This window comes from Ranitomeya imitator, chromosome 4, assembly GCF_032444005.1.
Source record: "Ranitomeya imitator isolate aRanImi1 chromosome 4, aRanImi1.pri, whole genome shotgun sequence".
NCBI lineage: Eukaryota > Metazoa > Chordata > Amphibia > Anura > Dendrobatidae > Ranitomeya > Ranitomeya imitator.
In genome coordinates this window covers 681,182,050-681,200,880 of record NC_091285.1, presented here as the reverse complement: position 1 = coordinate 681,200,880, position 18,831 = coordinate 681,182,050, and the positions used below count along the sequence as shown (strand labels likewise).

General features: G+C 37.7%; 1 protein-coding gene across 1 annotated transcript; it reads right to left on the bottom strand.

Annotated features, from left to right (window-relative positions):
- Positions 1–1,814: 1,814 nt before the first annotated feature.
- On the bottom strand, positions 1,815–3,877 carry LOC138674690 (homeobox protein siamois-like). Its single transcript, XM_069762506.1, has 3 exons — positions 3,553–3,877; positions 2,630–2,844; positions 1,815–1,976 (listed from the first exon to the last, which is right to left on the bottom strand). The coding sequence occupies exons 1-3, from the start codon at positions 3,875–3,877 to the stop codon at positions 1,815–1,817; spliced, it is 702 nt and encodes a 233-aa protein (XP_069618607.1).
- Between the last annotated feature and the right edge of the window lie 14,954 nt (positions 3,878–18,831).

The window sequence follows — 18,831 nt, the reverse complement described above, 5'->3', positions numbered from 1 at the left end:
GCCACACCGTGCCGGGACCTATAGGGGCGCACCGTATGGAGGCTATAGGGGCGCACTGTGCCGGGGGCTAAAGGCCTACACAGCTCCAAGTTCTTCTCTAGCGACAGGTTCTAGTTCTCCGTAGTGCTGAGTAGAGCGTGAAACACCCATCCAGGAGGTGAAAGAAGCCAATTTATCTGATAAGATATATTGCAAATACTATTGACTTATGAAATAAAAAATAATAATTAATTGACGGTTTCTTTTTTACTTTGTAATATTGATGCTGGGGATTCGGAGCTTCGTGTCAGAGCAGTGCTTCTCTTCCTGATATGTAGTTATCATACATAGGGATGGGAGAACATATGAGCCCAGGAGGGGGAAACATAGGGACCCTGGATGGGAGAACATATGGGCCCAGGAGGGGGAAACGTAGGGGCCCTGGATGGGAGAACATATGGGCCCAGGAGGGGGAAACATAGGGGCCCTGGATGGGAGAACATATGGGCCCAGGAAGGGGAAACACAGGAACCCTGGATGGGAGAACATATGGGCCCAGGAGGGGGAAACAGGGACCCTGGATGGGAGAACATATGGGCCCAGGAGGGGGAAACATAGGAACCCTAGATGGGAGAACATATGGGCCCAGGAGGGGGAAATATAGGGGCCCTGGATGGGAGAATATATGGGCCCAGGAAGGGGAAACATAGGGGCCAAGTATGGAGAACATATGGGCCCCTGAGGGGGAAACATAGGAGCCCAGTATGGGAGAATATATGGGCCGAGGACAGGGGAAACAGGGGCCCAGGATGGGAGAATATATGGGCCGAGGACAGGGGAAACATAGGGGCCCAGGATGAAAGAATATATGGGCCCAGGAGGTGGAAACATAGGGGCCCAGGATGGGAGAACATATGGGTCCAGAAGGGGGAAACATAGGGGCTCAGGATAGAAGAACACATCGTCCCAGAATGGACAAATGTAGGGGCCCAGGATGAGAGACCATAGAGACCCAGGACAATGAACATAGTCACTCAGGATGGGGAAACATAGGGGCCCTGGATGGGAGAATATATGGGCCAAGGAGGGGGAAACATAGAGGCCCAGGATGGGGGAACATAGGGGCCTAGGATAGACGAACACATCGTCCCAGGATGGAGAAATATAGCGGCCCAGGATGAGAAACCATAGAGACCCAGGAAATGAACATAGGGGCCCAGGATGGGAAGACTAGGAGGCCCAGGACAATGAACATAGGGGCCCAGGATGGATGAACATATGGTCCCAGAACAGAGAAATATAGGGGCCCAGGATGGGAGACCATAGAGGTCCAGGACAATGAACAAAGGTGCCCATGATAGAGGAATATGTGGTCCCATGAAGGAGAAACATAGGGGCCCATGACAATTAGTATAGGTTCCCAGGACAGGAGAACATATGGTCCCAGGATGGAAAAACTTAGGGGCCCAGGATGAGAGACCATGGAGGCCCAGGACAATGAACATAGGTGCCTAGAATGGGGGAACATATGGTCCCAGGACAGAGAAACATAGGGGCCCAGAATGGGAGAGCATAGAAGACCCAGGACTAAAAAGAAATGATTTATCCAGGCTACACAAGAAATATATGGTAAGATATATATTTTTTTATTTTAAACATAAATTGGATAATATACAACAGGCTTTAAAAATACTTAATGTTTCACAAAGCATTAAATAAAAAAAATACAACTTAAATATTATAAAAGTGAAAGGGGCGAGGGAACACTAAAATCAAATCATGTTGTGCTGCTGGAAAGTGTCGGTTCGTGGAATAATATTCAGGCTGGTGGCCCATTACTCTGACTTGTCAGTCGGGGGGATGGCGGAGCTATTCTTGCAGACTTCGGGGTGTGGGGACACCTTACATGCAGACAGCAGCTTCCCTACAGCGCCCCCTGCTTCCTGGGATGGGGATAATTTAGTCAGGTGTCTTGCCCTTTGGTTTTGAAACCAGACCTGTAAAAAATATAAATATTAATTAAAAAAAAAAGGTTTTTTTTTTTCTCTTTTTTTTTTTCTTAGAGATTTGCAGAATTAATTAACAAAAGTTTTCCGGTTTTCAAAGACTTCATTGTATATAATTGTACGCAAACTAAACAATGGTCCATGAGGTCAAAACCTTGGACTCAAACTGGAACTTTGGAGCAAACTACTAGAGACATCTGTGCCGCAGCCCCTGATGTGCTTAGCTCACAGAGCATTGTTTAGACTAGATGCAATTATATCCTCTGCTTAAATGAGAGCAGGACTAATTGTGTTCAGGTCGCAGCATCTGAGAGTTTCAGTTCACTGACAGCAAGCAGAGATCTTGAAAATGTCAAGCAAAGTAACCCTAAAAAATCTATAACATTTTTCTTTACCTAAAATGGGAAACCCCTTTAAGCACAATATTGCTGTATTATTAGAGACAGCTGTAATATCTGACATGGCCTATGCCCAAGAGTGGTGCTATTTATGGAGAAAAAGATCCAAAAGTTGTGTCTATTGCATTTCAACACCTTCAAAGTGTGTAGTACTGAGCTGCAATACCAGACATAACCTGTGGACAGGTATGGAGCTATCTATAGAAAAAGGCAATTGAAAGTAATTTGGGGATAAAAACAGATTACCTGAATCCGGGGCTCGGGGATCCCGGTGACTTGGGCGAAGCAGCATCTGCTCACGTAATCGGGGTATGGATTGAAATCGAACTGCTTCTGTAGGAAGATGGTTTGCTGCTTGTTGTATAGAGTCCTTTTCCTACTCTTCTGACCTGATGTTGAGGGGCCTTGATCTTCTTTCACTTCTTTTGATCTCTTCAACATTTCATCTTCGGACAACATTCCTGAACAAGAGACCAAGAGTAGAAGACATTAAGGGCAAGGAACGTAATGTGAGAAACGTAATGACTGGGCTCAAGACCCAACTTATTGGAGAAGACAATTGTGGTCAGAACTAATAGAAAAGATGACTATTTTGGCAGTGGACCATTCATGGTCTGGAAGAGTGGAAGGTTTGTCTAGGCGCAAGATCAATGAAGACAATCACAGAAATCGTAAACACATTACTAAGAAGCCTGATGACCCTAACTAAAGCCAGGACATTCAGGGGAACAATGGTTGTATGGTTTATTCGAAAACTAAACTAATTTGACAGCACTTATGGAAGCCATGCACATTAGAGCAAAATCACCTGAAGTAAAAAAATGTTGGCAAGACCAACCAACACTTGAGGAAAGAAGGCTAGGTGTGTTGAAATTTAACATGCCCAAGTCTTCTGCTCTGAGAAGAGATAAGTTGCCAACAGAGGCGCTTGATAGCTCCATAGAACACAGACATGGATGTCTATGGCTGGCCAGGAGGAATAGTGGTCAGACAAATAAGAGTTTGGTTGATAGTATGTAAAGTGTGGGCACTTTCAATCTTGACTACTATCTTGATATATATGATGAACATGCTACAACTACCAGAAATTCTAGTCAATGTCGGTGACTAAAATATATATGGGACACTAAGGCTACTAAAAAAGCTAACATTGTAATAAATACACTTACTTTTAAATCCATTTGTTGGTTGCCTGGGTGGCTGCTCATCCTGGCAAGTGGTGGGTGGTGTAGACTGGTCTTTCCTGAGGTTGAAAGGGTTGGTTATTGGAGGTTCATGTGGGATCCCAAGGATGGAATAAAGCTCAACCAGGGTGTCCTTAAGTTGTCTTGAACTGTTAAGAGGCTTCTGGACTTCAATGTTTAAAGGACTTTGAGGAAATGTATCTGAGACATTCACGTTCTTGTCATTTAGTGGAAGGTATAAATCTGGGTAGTCTTCCTGTAGAGATAGAGCACTGCTGATGACTTGGTCCAGCTCTGGGTCCTCCTCCATGTATGCTTCTCTGTGGCCTCTCTGATCAGATTTGAGGTTCTCCTGGACTCTCCATTCCTTTTATAATCACATGACATTTGGATAAGGCAAAATTTTATTTTGCTATACAAAGGAAAATAGCTTTGATGTGACTTAAAAGAGGTGATGACACCTTAAGGCCTTGATCCTACCTGGACATGTCTACCCAGTTCACACTAGAGTATTTGGTCCAAATGGGCTGTACAATAAATATGAATAAGAAGGTGTTAAAGGGATCACTGAAAGATGTACTTCAATGAAACAGATCAACACTTCAAAGCCACCTGAAAGAAAACAAATGATTTAATACGCTTAAATCTCACTTTGATACTCCCCTTATCTTTAAACTGGAAGTTTCAATTAAAAAAAAGTTCTACTATATAAAAATAAGTTAAAATAAAAATAAAATGAAAATTCAAAAATCTAAATGTAAAAACATAGAAATAAATTCTAAAGAACCAAAAACTTACAAAATGAAAGTGTAAAAATATAAGATGAGAATATCAGATAAGAAATAACAATGTTAAGAAAAGTAAAATTAAAAGAAATAAGATAAAATGTAAAGGAGAATTTAAAAAAAATCTAAATACAGGAAAGCAATAATTAAAATTATAACAACCAAAAGAATAACACAATGAAAATGTACAAATCCTAAATAAATAAAAAGTAAAAAACTGGAAAAGTAAAATAAAAATTCAAAAATTTAAGCATAACAAAATAGAAATAAATTCTAAAGAACCAAAATAAAATAATAATGTTACAGTAAAATAAAAAAAAAATAAAATGAAAAGGAGATTTCAAAAATCTAAATATAGCAAAGTGAAATACAAATAAAACAACCAAAAGAATAACAAAATGGCAAATTTTAAATAAATAAAAAAACAAAATAAAAAAGAAATAAAAATTAAAAAAGGGGAAAAGTATAATTAAAAAAAATCTAAATGCAGCAAAACAAATAATAAAATAAAATTAAACAACAACAACAAAGAAAATGTAAAAATAAAAAAATAGAAATATAAGGTAATGAAAATAACAAAATGAATTACAAAATGACCAGGCAAATAAAAAAAATCTAAAGATAAAACAAAAAAATAAAAAAAACAACCAAAAGGATATCAAAATGAAAATTTGAAAATTGTAACTAATAAAAAAGGAACATACAAATAAAAAGTAAAAAGAAATAGAATAAAATAAAAAATCTAAATATAAACAGGCAAAAATCTAAACAATAAAAATGGTTAAAAAAATAGAAATAAAAAGTAATGAAAACAACAATTCAAAATCTAAATATAACAAAGTAAAAACAACCAAAAGAATATTAAAATGAAAATATAAAAATCTTCAATAAAAAAATAACTAAATAAAATCATAGAAGAGTAACAAAAGAAAAATAAAAGGAAAATTCAAGAACTTGAATATACCAAAACAAAAGTAAAAAAAAAATCAAAACAACCAAAATTTTGCCAAGGAAAAAAATTACAGAATCTGATATAAAAGAAAAACATACAAATGAAAAATGTAGAAAAAGTAAAAAATAATGTAATAAAATAATAAAAAATCAGAAAAGATAAAAGTTAAATATAAAATATTTTTTGTTTCGTTCTCTACTAAGCGTGAGAGAGAACATCACTTTGTGTTAATCATATGCAATTTGTTATATATAATAACTTAGAAAATTAATAAACTTATAACATTTATTCCTCACACAACCGTGTGCAAGATTTCTCCCGAATATCCCCCATCCTCTGGAATTCCATGTCTCAACGCGTCCGATTGTCCACCACCCTCGGATCCTTCAGACGGAACCTGAAAACCCATCTCTTCAGGAAAGCCTACAGCCTGCAATAACCATTCTGCCTCCTCACCACCACCCAAGTTGCCGCCTCACCACCAGAGCTGCCACCTCACCACCACCAGAGCTGCCGCCTCACCACCACCAGAGCTGCCGCACCCTCGACCTTCTTTCTCTTCCCCTTTATCCCATAGAATGTAAGTCCGCAAGGACAGGGTCCTCTCCCCTCTGTACCAGTCTTTCATTGTAAATCCCTGTATGTAACCCCTTTCTCATGTTCAGCACCATGGAGCCAATGGTGCTCTATAAATAAATATTAATAATAATAAAATTAGTAAAAATTCTGAAATGTTATTATAATTTTGTCTTTTAATTTTTTTTTTTACACTTTTATTCTATGTAGTATGTGCATGATTTTCTCTATTTCAGCTTTAAGTGCTCAGTTATTACCTTGGGGTAATGGCTCGGGAAATACCAGGGGCCTCAGTGGGCCGAGTGATCCATTCTGGCGGCTATCACAGCCTAACTGCGAGGTGCCAATTTTCTGCTAATGCAGCTGGGGGTTTTGTAGGTTAGACTTCATGGGAAGCCATTATTTTGTCTAAATAGGGCCATATACAAGTCAAAGGGTCAAATTCTCAAGGGTGGCTAACAACTAACAAAGTTGAAACTGCAAAGTAAAGTTTTTAAAAACAAAGTAAAAAGAAGTAGTGGGCAGGATATTGTTCCCGGTGTGTCCTGTGACATCACACTCTCCTGTATGTGAGCAGTAATAGGTGTGGCTCTTTCATGGCGTTATTATTGATGTGCACCATTAATGAATGGCCTTAGATTAGTGTGGAAAGCCTGGCAGTGCCACCTGCAGATATCTACGCTCCTCACCAGCTGGCCAAACTCCCTCCAGTCTATAGAATACTAATGGCCATTAAAGTACAATGAAAGACCACCTGATGAATAATGACGCCCCCAATACACAAGTGTGTGACATCAGTGAGAGAGGAGGCCCTGGCAGACGCATTATCAGCAGGTGGGACTGTAATAAGCTGCCAGAACTTTCTGCTGTCAAAGACATCAAAGTGGGGAGCCCATGGATACGTAGAATTAGCATACTTCCTACCCACAACGAAAAAATGTCTGCAGTCACAATGTAATGGGATAGATCTGCTGTCTGTGCAATGTAAAATATCTAGAAAAAATCAAGGCATCACCAGCAAAAAAGGAGTCGGGCGCAGAGCATCCTAGGCATAAACCAATCCTCCAATATACAGACAAAAATTAAGGCAACTCCCAAAATAGAACATTAGAAAAATGTAATAGTTGACAGTGATGGCAACGTTTTGGTGAAATTGTAAAAAAGTCCTTAAAGGGAATCTGTCACCTCATTTTTCGCATATAAGCTGAGGGAACACCGCCATTAGGGGCTAGTGTACAGCATTCTGTAATGCTGTAGATAAGCCGCCGATGTAACCTGAAAGATAAGAAAAACAAGTTAGATTATACTCACCCAGGGGTGGTCCAGTGTGGTCCGGGTCCGATAAGCGTCGCAGGTCCGGGTCCGGCACCTTCCATCTTCATACGATGTCCTCACCCTCCTTGCTTCGTGTCGCGGCTCCTGGGCCTCTCTGAGCTTTCCCGGCGCCTGCGTACTTTACTCTGAGAGGATGTCATCGCATGAAGATGGGAGGCGTCGGACCCGGACCTGCGACGCCCATCTTTACATCGGGGGCTTATTTACAGCATTACAGAATGCTGTAGATAAGCCCCTGATGACGGTGGCCGCAGCTTATATGCAAAAAGTGAGGTGACACATTCCCTTTAAGTGTATAGAAATGTTGCCCAAATATTAGAAAATAGCCGACAGCACAACTGATATAGGGATGCCCGTCCTAGTTCCACTGGACCAAAATGGAACATTTGCTGTCCGCAGCAAAGTGAAGGACAGCATCCAATCCAGGTGAAGTATAAAAAGCCATTAGGTCCAATAAAGGACTTTTTATACTTCACCTGGATTGGATGCTGTCCTTCACTTTGCTGTGGTATAGAAATGTTGGCATCACTATCAGCTATTAGAGGTTTCTAATTTTCTATTTTGGGAGGTGCCTCCATTTTTATCTCTCTATTATCTATTATCTATAGATCTATCTATTATCTATCTATATATTATCCATCTGTTATCTATTATCTATCATCTTTTATTTTATATCTATTATCTATCTGTTATCTATCTACCTATCTATCTGTATATCTATCTAGAATCATAGAATGGTAGAGTTGGAAGGGACCTCCTGAGTCATCTGGTCCAACCCCCTGCTCAAAGCAGGTTCACTAAATCATCCCAGACATGTCTGTCCAGCCTCTGTTTGAAGACTTCCATTGAAGGAGAACTCACCACCTCTTGTGGCAGCCTGTTCCACTCATTGATCACCCTCACTGTCAAAAAGTTTTTTCTAATATCTAATCTGTGTCTCCTCCCATTCAGTTTCATACCATTGCTTCTGGTCTTTCCTTGTGCAAATGAGAATAAAGATGATCCTTCTACAATGTGACAGCCCTTGAGATATTTGTAGACAGCTATTAAGTCTCCTCTTAGTCTTCTTTTTTGCAAGCTACACATTCCCAAATCCTGTAACTGTTCCTCATAAGACATGGTTTGCAGACCGGTCACCATTCTGGTCGCTCTTCTCTGAACTTGCTCCAGTTTGTTGATGTCTTTTTTAAAATGTGGTGCCCAAAACTAGACACAGTTTTCCAGGTGAAGTCTGACCAAAGAGGAATAGAGGGCAATAATGACTTTGCGTGATCTATTCTAGACTGTATGCTTCTGTTATTACATCCCAGAATTGGATTTGCCTTTTTGCTGCTGCATCACAATGTTGACTCATGTATGGTTTATGATCTATTAGTATACCCAAGTCTTTTTCACATGTGCTGTTGCTTAGCCCTATTCCTGCCATTCTGTATATGCTTTTTTCATTTTTATTGCCCAGATGAAGTACTTTAGTTTGCATTGCTCCCTGTTAAAAACCTTTCTGCCCACTGCTATCTACTTATTATCTATTTATCTATCTATTATCTACCTATTATCTGTCTATTATCTATCTATCTAATATATATCTATATTATCACACATCTTTCTAATAATATATTATAAAATACTTTTATATGAGAATGATATATCAGTATAATTCTTCTACAAGTTGTTTAGTCTAATATCCAGTTTATGCTCTAGAACATTATGTGATGTGTAGAGTACATTGAAACTGTGTCAGCAGAAATGCCATCATCTACACATTTACACAATACTTCTACAATCAACATTTGTGTATTGTTCTTCACTTTGAGGAGTTAATTTAAGAAGTGTAGGAAAGATCAAGGGAGGAGACAACAAAAGAAGGTTGACTTTGTTCTGCAGAACAATCTTTCATCTCTTCATTATTGAAGTCCAACTTCAACCAATACCATCCAAGTATTTCCTGATCTCTTGTCGATCTTAGGAACCCAACAAGATATACAAAACTCTTTTACCCTTCTGGAATCTTTACTGGAAATTTCCCATTTGTTAGGAATCCAACAACAGACATAAGTCTGGAAGAACATGGATCCCAGGACGCCGTCAAAGATCGTCAAGATAAGTCTGGAAGAATATGGAACTCAGGAAACCATGAATGATTGTGAAGATACCATCTTCATGATCATTAAAGAGATTGTCCACTACTAGGACAACCGCTTCTAGATCAAAATGTTTGTCGCCAATAAAATAATAAAGCGTATACTCGCCTCCCATGCCAGGGCCGTTCCCATTGTGTCAGCACTCTCTCTCTCTGGGCTCCTGTGCGGCTGTTGTGATACATGATGCAGGTGCCCAATCAGCGCTGGCGTCACTGTCCCCACCTTCGGACAAATCGAACATGAAGATGAAGTTCAGGCTTTTGTTGATCTCAGAGTTCCTCTTTCTGCTCAATTCGACAGGAGGCGGAGACAGCGACCCCAGCACTGATCACGTATCACAACAACTGCACTGGAGCCTCGCGAGACAGACTTCTGAAACGGCAAGAACGGCACCAGCAATTCAGGTGAGTATAAGCTTTATTATTTTCTGGGGACCATGCGAGGGGTATAACAAGAAGTTGTCCAAGTAGTGGACAACTTCTTTAACCTTCGACAATGTATATAAAGATTGTTCTCCTTTCACTTAGAAACATAGTTCAATACTGATCCTTTCTTATCTCAGCCATGTTTTCCATGTCTTAAACATCTGAGAAAAAGCTAATATATTGTACGTTAATGCATCAATTACATTTTTTTCAAAATGTAAAGAAAATTCAATTTGTAAAACAAATAATAATTTATAGATTCTTTAATATTAATTTAGACTTATTTTGGGATTTACATTTACTGTAATGTAATTTTACAAATATTTAATTTTTGGCAAAAAAGATAAAAGGTTGCACTTTTTGAAGACATATTTTAAGTTTTTCTCAAAATTAAAAAAAAAATGTAAAAATGAATCATTTTTACTTATTGCTTTTTGAATCTATTTTAGAATTTATTTTGCTATTTAATTTTACAATATTGTAATTTTACAGAATAACATTTTTTGAGAAAAAAGCAAAAATTTAAAAAGTTGAATTTTAACCCTTCACCTGGGCGATTTTGGTTTTTACTCCCCTTCTTCCGAGAGCAATAACTTTTTTATTTTTCCGTCAATATAGCCGCATGAGGGCTTGTTAGTTGCAGGACGAGTTGTATATGCGAATTAAATAATTGATTTTACCACATAGTGTGCTGGAAAAAATTGTGGTGAAATTGCAAAAAATTGCAATTCCTCAATTGTTTTTGGTGGTCACGGGCCGATGTTCATAGTAGATTTACAATGACAGGCACGGGGATACTATAACAACATATCAGCACCCAACGATCACGTGATAGGTGCACTGACGCTCGGGTCTTGTGATGCGCTTCCGGTTAGCGCATGTTAAATGTCGCTGTCAGAGATTGACAGCGGCATTTAATTTGTTAACAGTCGCGGGTGGATTGTGAAATCAGATCAGATCAAATCAGCTATCATGTGCCGAGAGATATCGGTCCTGAAGAGGTTAAACATATTTTCTACGTTTTTCCACAATTTAAAAAAAGAAAATTGTAAATGTTAATTAATTTTTTTGTATTTTAATTTAGGAATATTGTAATTTTACAAAACTACATTTTTTTAGAATTACAAAAAGTTGTTGTAATTTTTATACATATTTTGGGGTTGCCCTAAAAGCCCAAAAAATAAATTTGCAAACATGAATAATTTGACATTTTTATTGATATATTTTAGACTTACAATTTTTTTTAGAATAGAAAAAAGTTAAAATTTTTCTGCCTCTTTTAACAAAATGGCAAAAAATCAATTTGTAAACATTAATAGTTTTGTTTACAATTTTTTTTCCATAATGCAAACTTTTTTTTTGCATTCTAATTTTATAATATTGTAATTTTACAATATTACGCTTATGAAAAAAAGCAAAAAGGTTTTTTTTAATCTGTACATCGTCCAGCTCACATGAATCATTTTTTAAAATGTAAGAAATAAGCAATTGCATTTGTAAAAATCATTTTATTGAATGCTTCTTGAATATAATTTAACCCATATTTTAATTTTTAAATATTACATTTTTGAGAAATTGTTACATTTTTTTCATCTTATATCCAATATGTAAAAAAATGAAAATTGAAAAAATAAATAATTTTGTCTATTGATTCTTGAATATAATTTTGGATTTTTGGGGGGGTATTTCATAGAAACACTATTCCCTTTCATCTGGCATCTCTAGAAAAATTCTATAATAAAGAAAATGAAGTTCATAAAAAGGGACAAAAGAAAAGAAAGGTGATAGTAGATATAGAAAGCAGACAGACTACAGCAATGAACAGATTACCTGAATTTGGTAGAGACCGGATCGTTCTGGTGACTCAGAGCCCAGAAAACGGGTATGAAAAAATGTAATATATTTGGAAATTAATAATAAAAATTATAATAATAACAGTGATATTAGGTATAATAATACAACTTATATGTTTAACCATAATAAAACATATAGAGAACATAGAATTTTTTTACTTTATTTTTTTCTTTCTCAGCTACGACCTTTATTAACTCCTTTCTGACATGCGCCGTACGTATACTGCTTTGCGGGAGCTACGTTCAGTAAGGCGCTGCCATCCCGTGGGCTCATTCACCCCTCTGATGCTGCTGTCAATAGTGACAGCGACGTCAAGGAGATCGCACGCAGGGAGGGGGCTCCCTGAGAGCTACCATGAGAACAACGCAATGCGATTACGTTCTGATGGTCACCATGGAGATACCTGGCCCCAAGATGGCCGCAGGGTCCTGCAGGGAAGGTGGCTTGTTAGCGCCTGCTGAGAGCAGGACCTGAGATGCCTCGTTCCCTGCCTGTCAGGCGCTGCTCCAATTCTCTGCAGTACTGAAGCATTGCAGAGTATCTGATCAGTGATATGATACTGTATAGTGATGTCCCATCCTGGGACACTGTAAAAAAGCTAAAAAAAAATAAAATAAAAGTGTAAAAATATTAAAAATCCCCAAATAAAAAACAAAAAAATAGAAGCAAATATTTTTCCAATAAATGCATTTATTTATGTAAAAAATAAACAGAAAAAGTGCACATATTTGATATTTCTGCCTCCATAAAGACCCGTGCTATAAAACTGTTCGACTAGTTAACCCCTTCAGTAAACTCTGTAAAAAAATAAATAAAACCAGTGGCCTCAGTGAGCCGAGTGATCCATTCTGGCGGCCATCACAGCCTAACTGCGAGGTGCCAATGTGCTGCTAATGCAGCTGGGGGTTTTGTAGGTTAGACTTCATGGGAAGCCATTATTTCGTCTAAATAGGGCAATGTACAAATCAAAGGGTCAAGTTCTCAAGGGTGGCTAAAAACTAACAAAGTTGAAACTGCAAAGTAAAGTTTTTAAAAACAAAGTAAAAAGAAGTAGTGGGCAGGATATTGTTCCCGGAGTGTCCTGTGATGTCACATTCTCCTGTATGTGAGCAGTAATAGGTGTGGCTCTTTCATGGCGTTATTATTGATGTGCACCATTAATGAATGGCCTTAGATTAGTGCGGAAAGCCTGGCAGTGCTACCTGCAGATATCTCCGCTCCTCGCCAGCTGGCCAAACTCCCTCCAGTCTATAGAATACTAATGGCCATTACCTTACAATGAAAGACCACCTGATGAATAATGACGCCCCCAATACACAAATGTGTGACATCAGTGAGAGAGGAGGCCTTGGCAGACTCATTATCAGCAGGTGGGACTGTAATAAGCTGCCAGAACTTTCTGCTGTCAAAGACATCAAAGCAGGGCGCCCACGGATACGTAGAATTAGCATACCTCCTACCCACAACGAAAAAATGTCTGCAGTCACAATGTAATGGGATAGATCTTTCTGTGTAATGTACAATATCTAGAAAAAAATCAAGGCACCACCATCAAAAAAGGAGTCGGGCGCAGAGCCTCCTAGGCATAAACCAATCCTCCAATATACAGACAAAAATTAAGGCAGCTCCCAAAATAGAACATTAGAAAAATGTAATAGTTGACAGTGATGGCAATGTTTTGGTGAAATTGTAAAAAAGTCTGGCTCGAGAGAGGTCCTTAAAGGGAATCTGTCACCGCATTTTTCGCATATAAGCTGAGGGAACACCGCCATTAGGGGCTAGTGTACAGCATTCTGTAATGCTGTAGATAAGCCGCCGATGTAACCTGAAAGATAAGAAAAACAAGTTAGATTATACTCACCCAGGGGCGGTCCAGTGTGGTCCGGGTCCGATAAGCGTCGCAGGTCCGGGTCCAGCACCTTCCATCTTCATACAATGTCATCACCCTCCTTGCTTCATGTCGTGGCTCCTGGGCCTCTCTGAGTTTTCCCAGCGCCTGCGCACGTTACTCTGACAGGACGTCATCGCATGAAGATGGGAGGCGTCAGACCCGGACCTGCGACGCCCATCTTTACATCGGGGGCTTATTTACAGCATTACAGAATGCTGTAGATAAGCCCCTGATGGCGGTGGCCGCAGCTTATATGCGAAAAATGAGGTGACACATTCCCCTTAAGTGTATAGAAATGTTGCCCAAATATTAGAAAATAGCCGACAGCACAACTGATATAGGGATGCCCGTCCTAGTTCCACTGGACCCAAATGGAAGAGTAAATACCGCAGCAAAGTGAAGGACAGCATCCAATCCAGGTGAAGTATAAAAAGCCATTTGGCACAATAAAGGACTTTTTATACTTCACCTGGATTGGATGCTGTCCTTCACTTTGCTGCAGTATAGAAATGTTGGCATCACTATCAGCTATTAGAGGTTTCTAATTTTCTATTTTGGGAGGTGCCTTCATTTTTATCTCTATTATCTATCTATTATCTATAGAGCTATCTATTATCTATCTATATATTATCCATCTGTTATCTATTATCTATCATCTATTATTTTATATCTATTATCTATCTGTTATCTATCTACCTATCTATCTGTACATCTATCTATATGAAGACTTCCATTGAAGGAGAACTCACCACCTCTCGTGGCAGCCTGTTCCACTCATTGATCACCCTCACTGTCAAAAAGTTTTTTCTAATATCTAATCTGTGTCTCCTCCCATTCAGTTTCATCCCATTGCTTCTAGTCTTTCCTTGTGCAAATGAGAATAAAGATGATCCTTCTACAATGTGACAGCCCTTGAGATATTTGTAGACAGCTATTAAGTCTCCTCTTAGTCTTCTTTTTTGCAAGCTAAACATTCCCAAATCCTGTAACTGTTCCTCATAGGACATGGTTTGCAGACCGGTCACCATTCTGGTCGCTCTTCTCTGAACTTGCTCCAGTTTGTTGATGTCTTTTTTTAAATGTGGTGCCCAAAACTGGACATAGTTTTCCACGTGAAGTCTGACCAAAGAGGAGTAGAGGGCAATAATGACTTTGAGTGATCTATTCTAGACTGTATGCTTCTGTTATTACATCCCAGAATTGGATTTGCCTTTTTGCTGCTGCATCACAATGTTGACTCATGTTTAGTTTATGATCTATTAGTATACCCAAGTCTTTTTCACATGTGCTGTTGCTTAGCCCAATTCCTGCCATTCTGTATATGCTTTTTTCATTTTTATTGCCCAGATGTAGTACTTTGCATTTCTCCCTGTTAAAAACCATCCGCCCCACTATCTACTTATTATCTATCTATCTATTTGTTATCTACCTATTATCTACCTATTATTTATCTGTCTATTATATATCATATATCTATCTATTATCACACATCTATCTTTCTATTCATATATTATAAAATACTTTTATATAAGAATGATATATCAGTATAATTCTTCTACAAGTAAGTTGTTTAGTCTAATATCCAGTTTATGCTCTAGAACATTATGTGATGTGCAGAGTACATAGAAACTGTGTCTGCAGAAATGCCATCATCAAAGGTTCTTTTGAAGTCCCTCATTTACACAATAATTCTACAATCAACATTTGTGTATCGTTCTTCACTTTGAGGAGTTAATTTGGGAAGTGTATAGGAAAGATCAAGGGAGGAGACAACAAAAGAAGGTTGTCTTTGTTCTGCAGAACAATCTTTCATCTCTTCATTATTAAAGTCCAACTTCAACCAATACTATCCTAGTATTTCCTGATCTCTTGTCTATCTTAGAAACCCAACAAGATATATAAAACTCTTTTACCCTTCTGGAATCTTTACTGGAAATTTCTCATTTGTTAGGAATCCAACAACAGACATAAGTCTGGAAGAACATGGATCCCAGGACGCCGTCAAAGATCGTCAAGATATGTCTGGCAGAATATGGAACTCAGGAAACCATGAATGATTGTGAAGATACCATCTTCATGATCATTAAAGAGGTTGTCCACTACTAGGACAACCGCTTCTAGATCAAAATGTTTGTCGCCAATAAAATAATAAAGCGTATACTTGCGTCCCATGCCAGGGCCGTTCCCATTGTGTCAGCACTCTCTCTCTCTGAGCTCCTGTGCGGCTGTTGTGATACATGATGCAGGTGCCCAATCAGCGCTGGCGTCACTGTCCCCGCCTTCGGACAAATCGAACATGAAGATGAAGTTCGGGCTTTAGTTGATCTCGGAGTTCCTCTTTCTGCTCAATTCGACAGGAGGCGGAGACAGCGACCCCAGCACTGATCACGTATCACAACAACCGCACTGGAGCCTCGCGAGACAGAGTTCCGAAACGGCAACAACGGCACCAACAATTGAGGTGAGTATAAGCTTTATTATTTTCTGGGGACCATGCGAGGGGTATAACAAGAAGTTGTCCAAGTAACATAGTAACATAGTAACATAGTTAGTAAGGCCGAAAAAAGACATTTGTCCATCCAGTTCAGCCTATATTCCATCATAATAAATACCCAGATCTACGTCCTTCTACAGAACCTAATAATTGTATGATACAATATTGTTCTGCTCCAGGAAGACATCCAGGCCTCTCTTGAACCCCTCGACTGAGTTCGCCATCACCACCTCCTCAGGCAAGCAATTCCAGATTCTCACTGCCCTAACAGTAAAGAATCCTCTTCTATGTTGGTGGAAAAACCTTCTCTCCTCCAGACGCAAAGAATGCCCCCTTGTGCCCGTCACCTTCCTTGGTATAAACAGATCCTCAGCGAGATATTTGTATTGTCCCCTTATATACTTATACATGGTTATTAGATCGCCCCTCAGTCGTCTTTTTTCTAGACTAAATAATCCTAATTTCGCTAATCTATCTGGGTATTGTAGTTCTCCCATCCCCTTTATTAATTTTGTTGCCCTCCTTTGTACTCTCTCTAGTTCCATTATATCCTTCCTGAGCACCGGTGCCCAAAACTGGACACAGTACTCCATGTGCGGTCTAACTAGGGATTTGTACAGAGGCAGTATAATGCTCTCATCATGTGTATCCAGACCTCTTTTAATGCACCCCATGATCCTGTTTGCCTTGGCAGCTGCTGCCTGGCACTGGCTGCTCCAGGTAAGTTTATCATTAACTAGGATCCCCAAGTCCTTCTCCCTGTCAGATTTACCCAGTGGTTTCCCGTTCAGTGTGTAATGGTGATATTGATTCCCTCTTCCCATGTGTATAACCTTACATTTATCATTGTTAAACCTCATCTGCCACCTTTCAGCCCAAGTTTCCAACTTATCCAGATCCATCTGTAGCAGAATACTACAGTAGTGGGCAACTTCTTTAACCTTCGACAATGTAAATAAAGATTGTTCTCCTTTCATTTAGAAACATAATTCAATACTGATCCTTTCTTATCTCAGCCATGTTGTCCATGTCTTACACATCTGAGAAAAAGTTAATAAATTGTACGTTAAAGCATCAATTACATTTTTTTCAAAATGTAAAGAAAATTCAATTTGTAAAACAAATAATAATTTATAGATTCTATAATATTAATTTAGACTTATTTTGGAATTTAAATTTACTGTAATGTAATTTTACAAATATTTAATTTTTGGCAAAAAAGATTAAAAGGTTGCACTTTTTGAAGACATTTTAAGTTTTTCTCAAAATTAAAAAAAAAGGTAAAAAGGAATCATTTTTACTTATTGCTTTTTGAATCTATTTTAGAATTTATTTTGCTATTTAATTTTACAATATTGTAATTTTACAGAATAACATTTTTGAGAAAAAAGCAAAAATTTAAAAAGTTGAATTTTAACCCTTCACCTGGGCGATTTTGGTTTTTACTCCCCTTCTTCCGAGAGCAATACCTTTTTTATTTTTCCGTCAATATAGCCGCATGAGGGCTTGTTAGTTGCAGGACGAGTTGTATATGCGGATTAAATAATTGATTTTACCACATAGTGTAATAGAAAAAATTGTGGTGAAATTGGAAAAAATTGGAATTCCTCAATTGTTTTTGGGGGTCACGGGCCGACGTTCATCGTAGATTTACAATGACAGGCACGGGGATACTATAACAACATATCAGCACCCAACGATCATGTGATAGGGGCACTGATGCTCAGGTCTTGTGATGCGCTTCCGGGTAGCGCATGTTAAATGTCGCTGTCAGAGATTGACAGCGGCATTTAATTTGTTAACAGTCGCGAGTGGATTGTGAAATCAGATCAGATCAAATCAGCTATCATGTGCCGAGAAATATCGGTCATGAAGAGGTTAAACATATTTTCTACGTTTTTCCACAATTTAAAAAAAGGAAAATTGTAAACGTTTATTTTTTTTTGTATTTTAATTTAGGAATATTGTAATTTTACAAAACTACATTTTTTTAGAATTACAAAAAGTTGTTGTAATTTTTATACATATTTTGGGGTTGTCCTAAAAGTCCAAAAGATAAATTTGCAAATATGAATAATTTGATATTTTTATTGATATATTTTAGACTTACAATTTTTTTTTAGAATAGAAAAAAGTTAAAATTTTTACACATATTCTGCCTCTTTTAACAAAATGGCAAAAAATCAATTTGTAAACACTAATAGTTTTGTTTACAATTTTTTTTCCATAATACAATTTTTTTTTTTGCATTCTAATTTTATAATATTGTAATTTTACAATATTACGCTTGTGAAAAAAAGCAAAAAGGTTTTTTTTATCTGTACATCATCCAGCTCACATGAATCATTTTTTAAAATGTAAGAAATAAGCAATTACATTTGTAAAAATCATTTTATTGAATGCTTCTTGAATATAATTTAACCCATATTTTAATTTTTAAATATTACATTTTTGAGAAATTGTTACATCTTTTTCATCTTTTATCCAATATGTAAAAAAATGAAAATTGAAAAAATAAATAATTTTGTCTATTGATTCTTGAATATAATTTTGGATTTTTTGGGGTGGTATTTCATATAAACACTATTCCCTTTCATCTGGCATCTCTAGAAAAATTCTATAATAAAGAAAATGAAGTTCATAAAAAGGAACAAAAGAAAAGAAAGGTGATAGTAGATATAGAAAGCAGACAGACTACAGCAATGAACAGATTACCTGAATTTGGTAGAGACCGGATCGTTCTGGTGACTCCGAGCCAAGAAAACGGGTATGAAAAAATGTAATATATTTGGAAATTAATAATAAAAATTA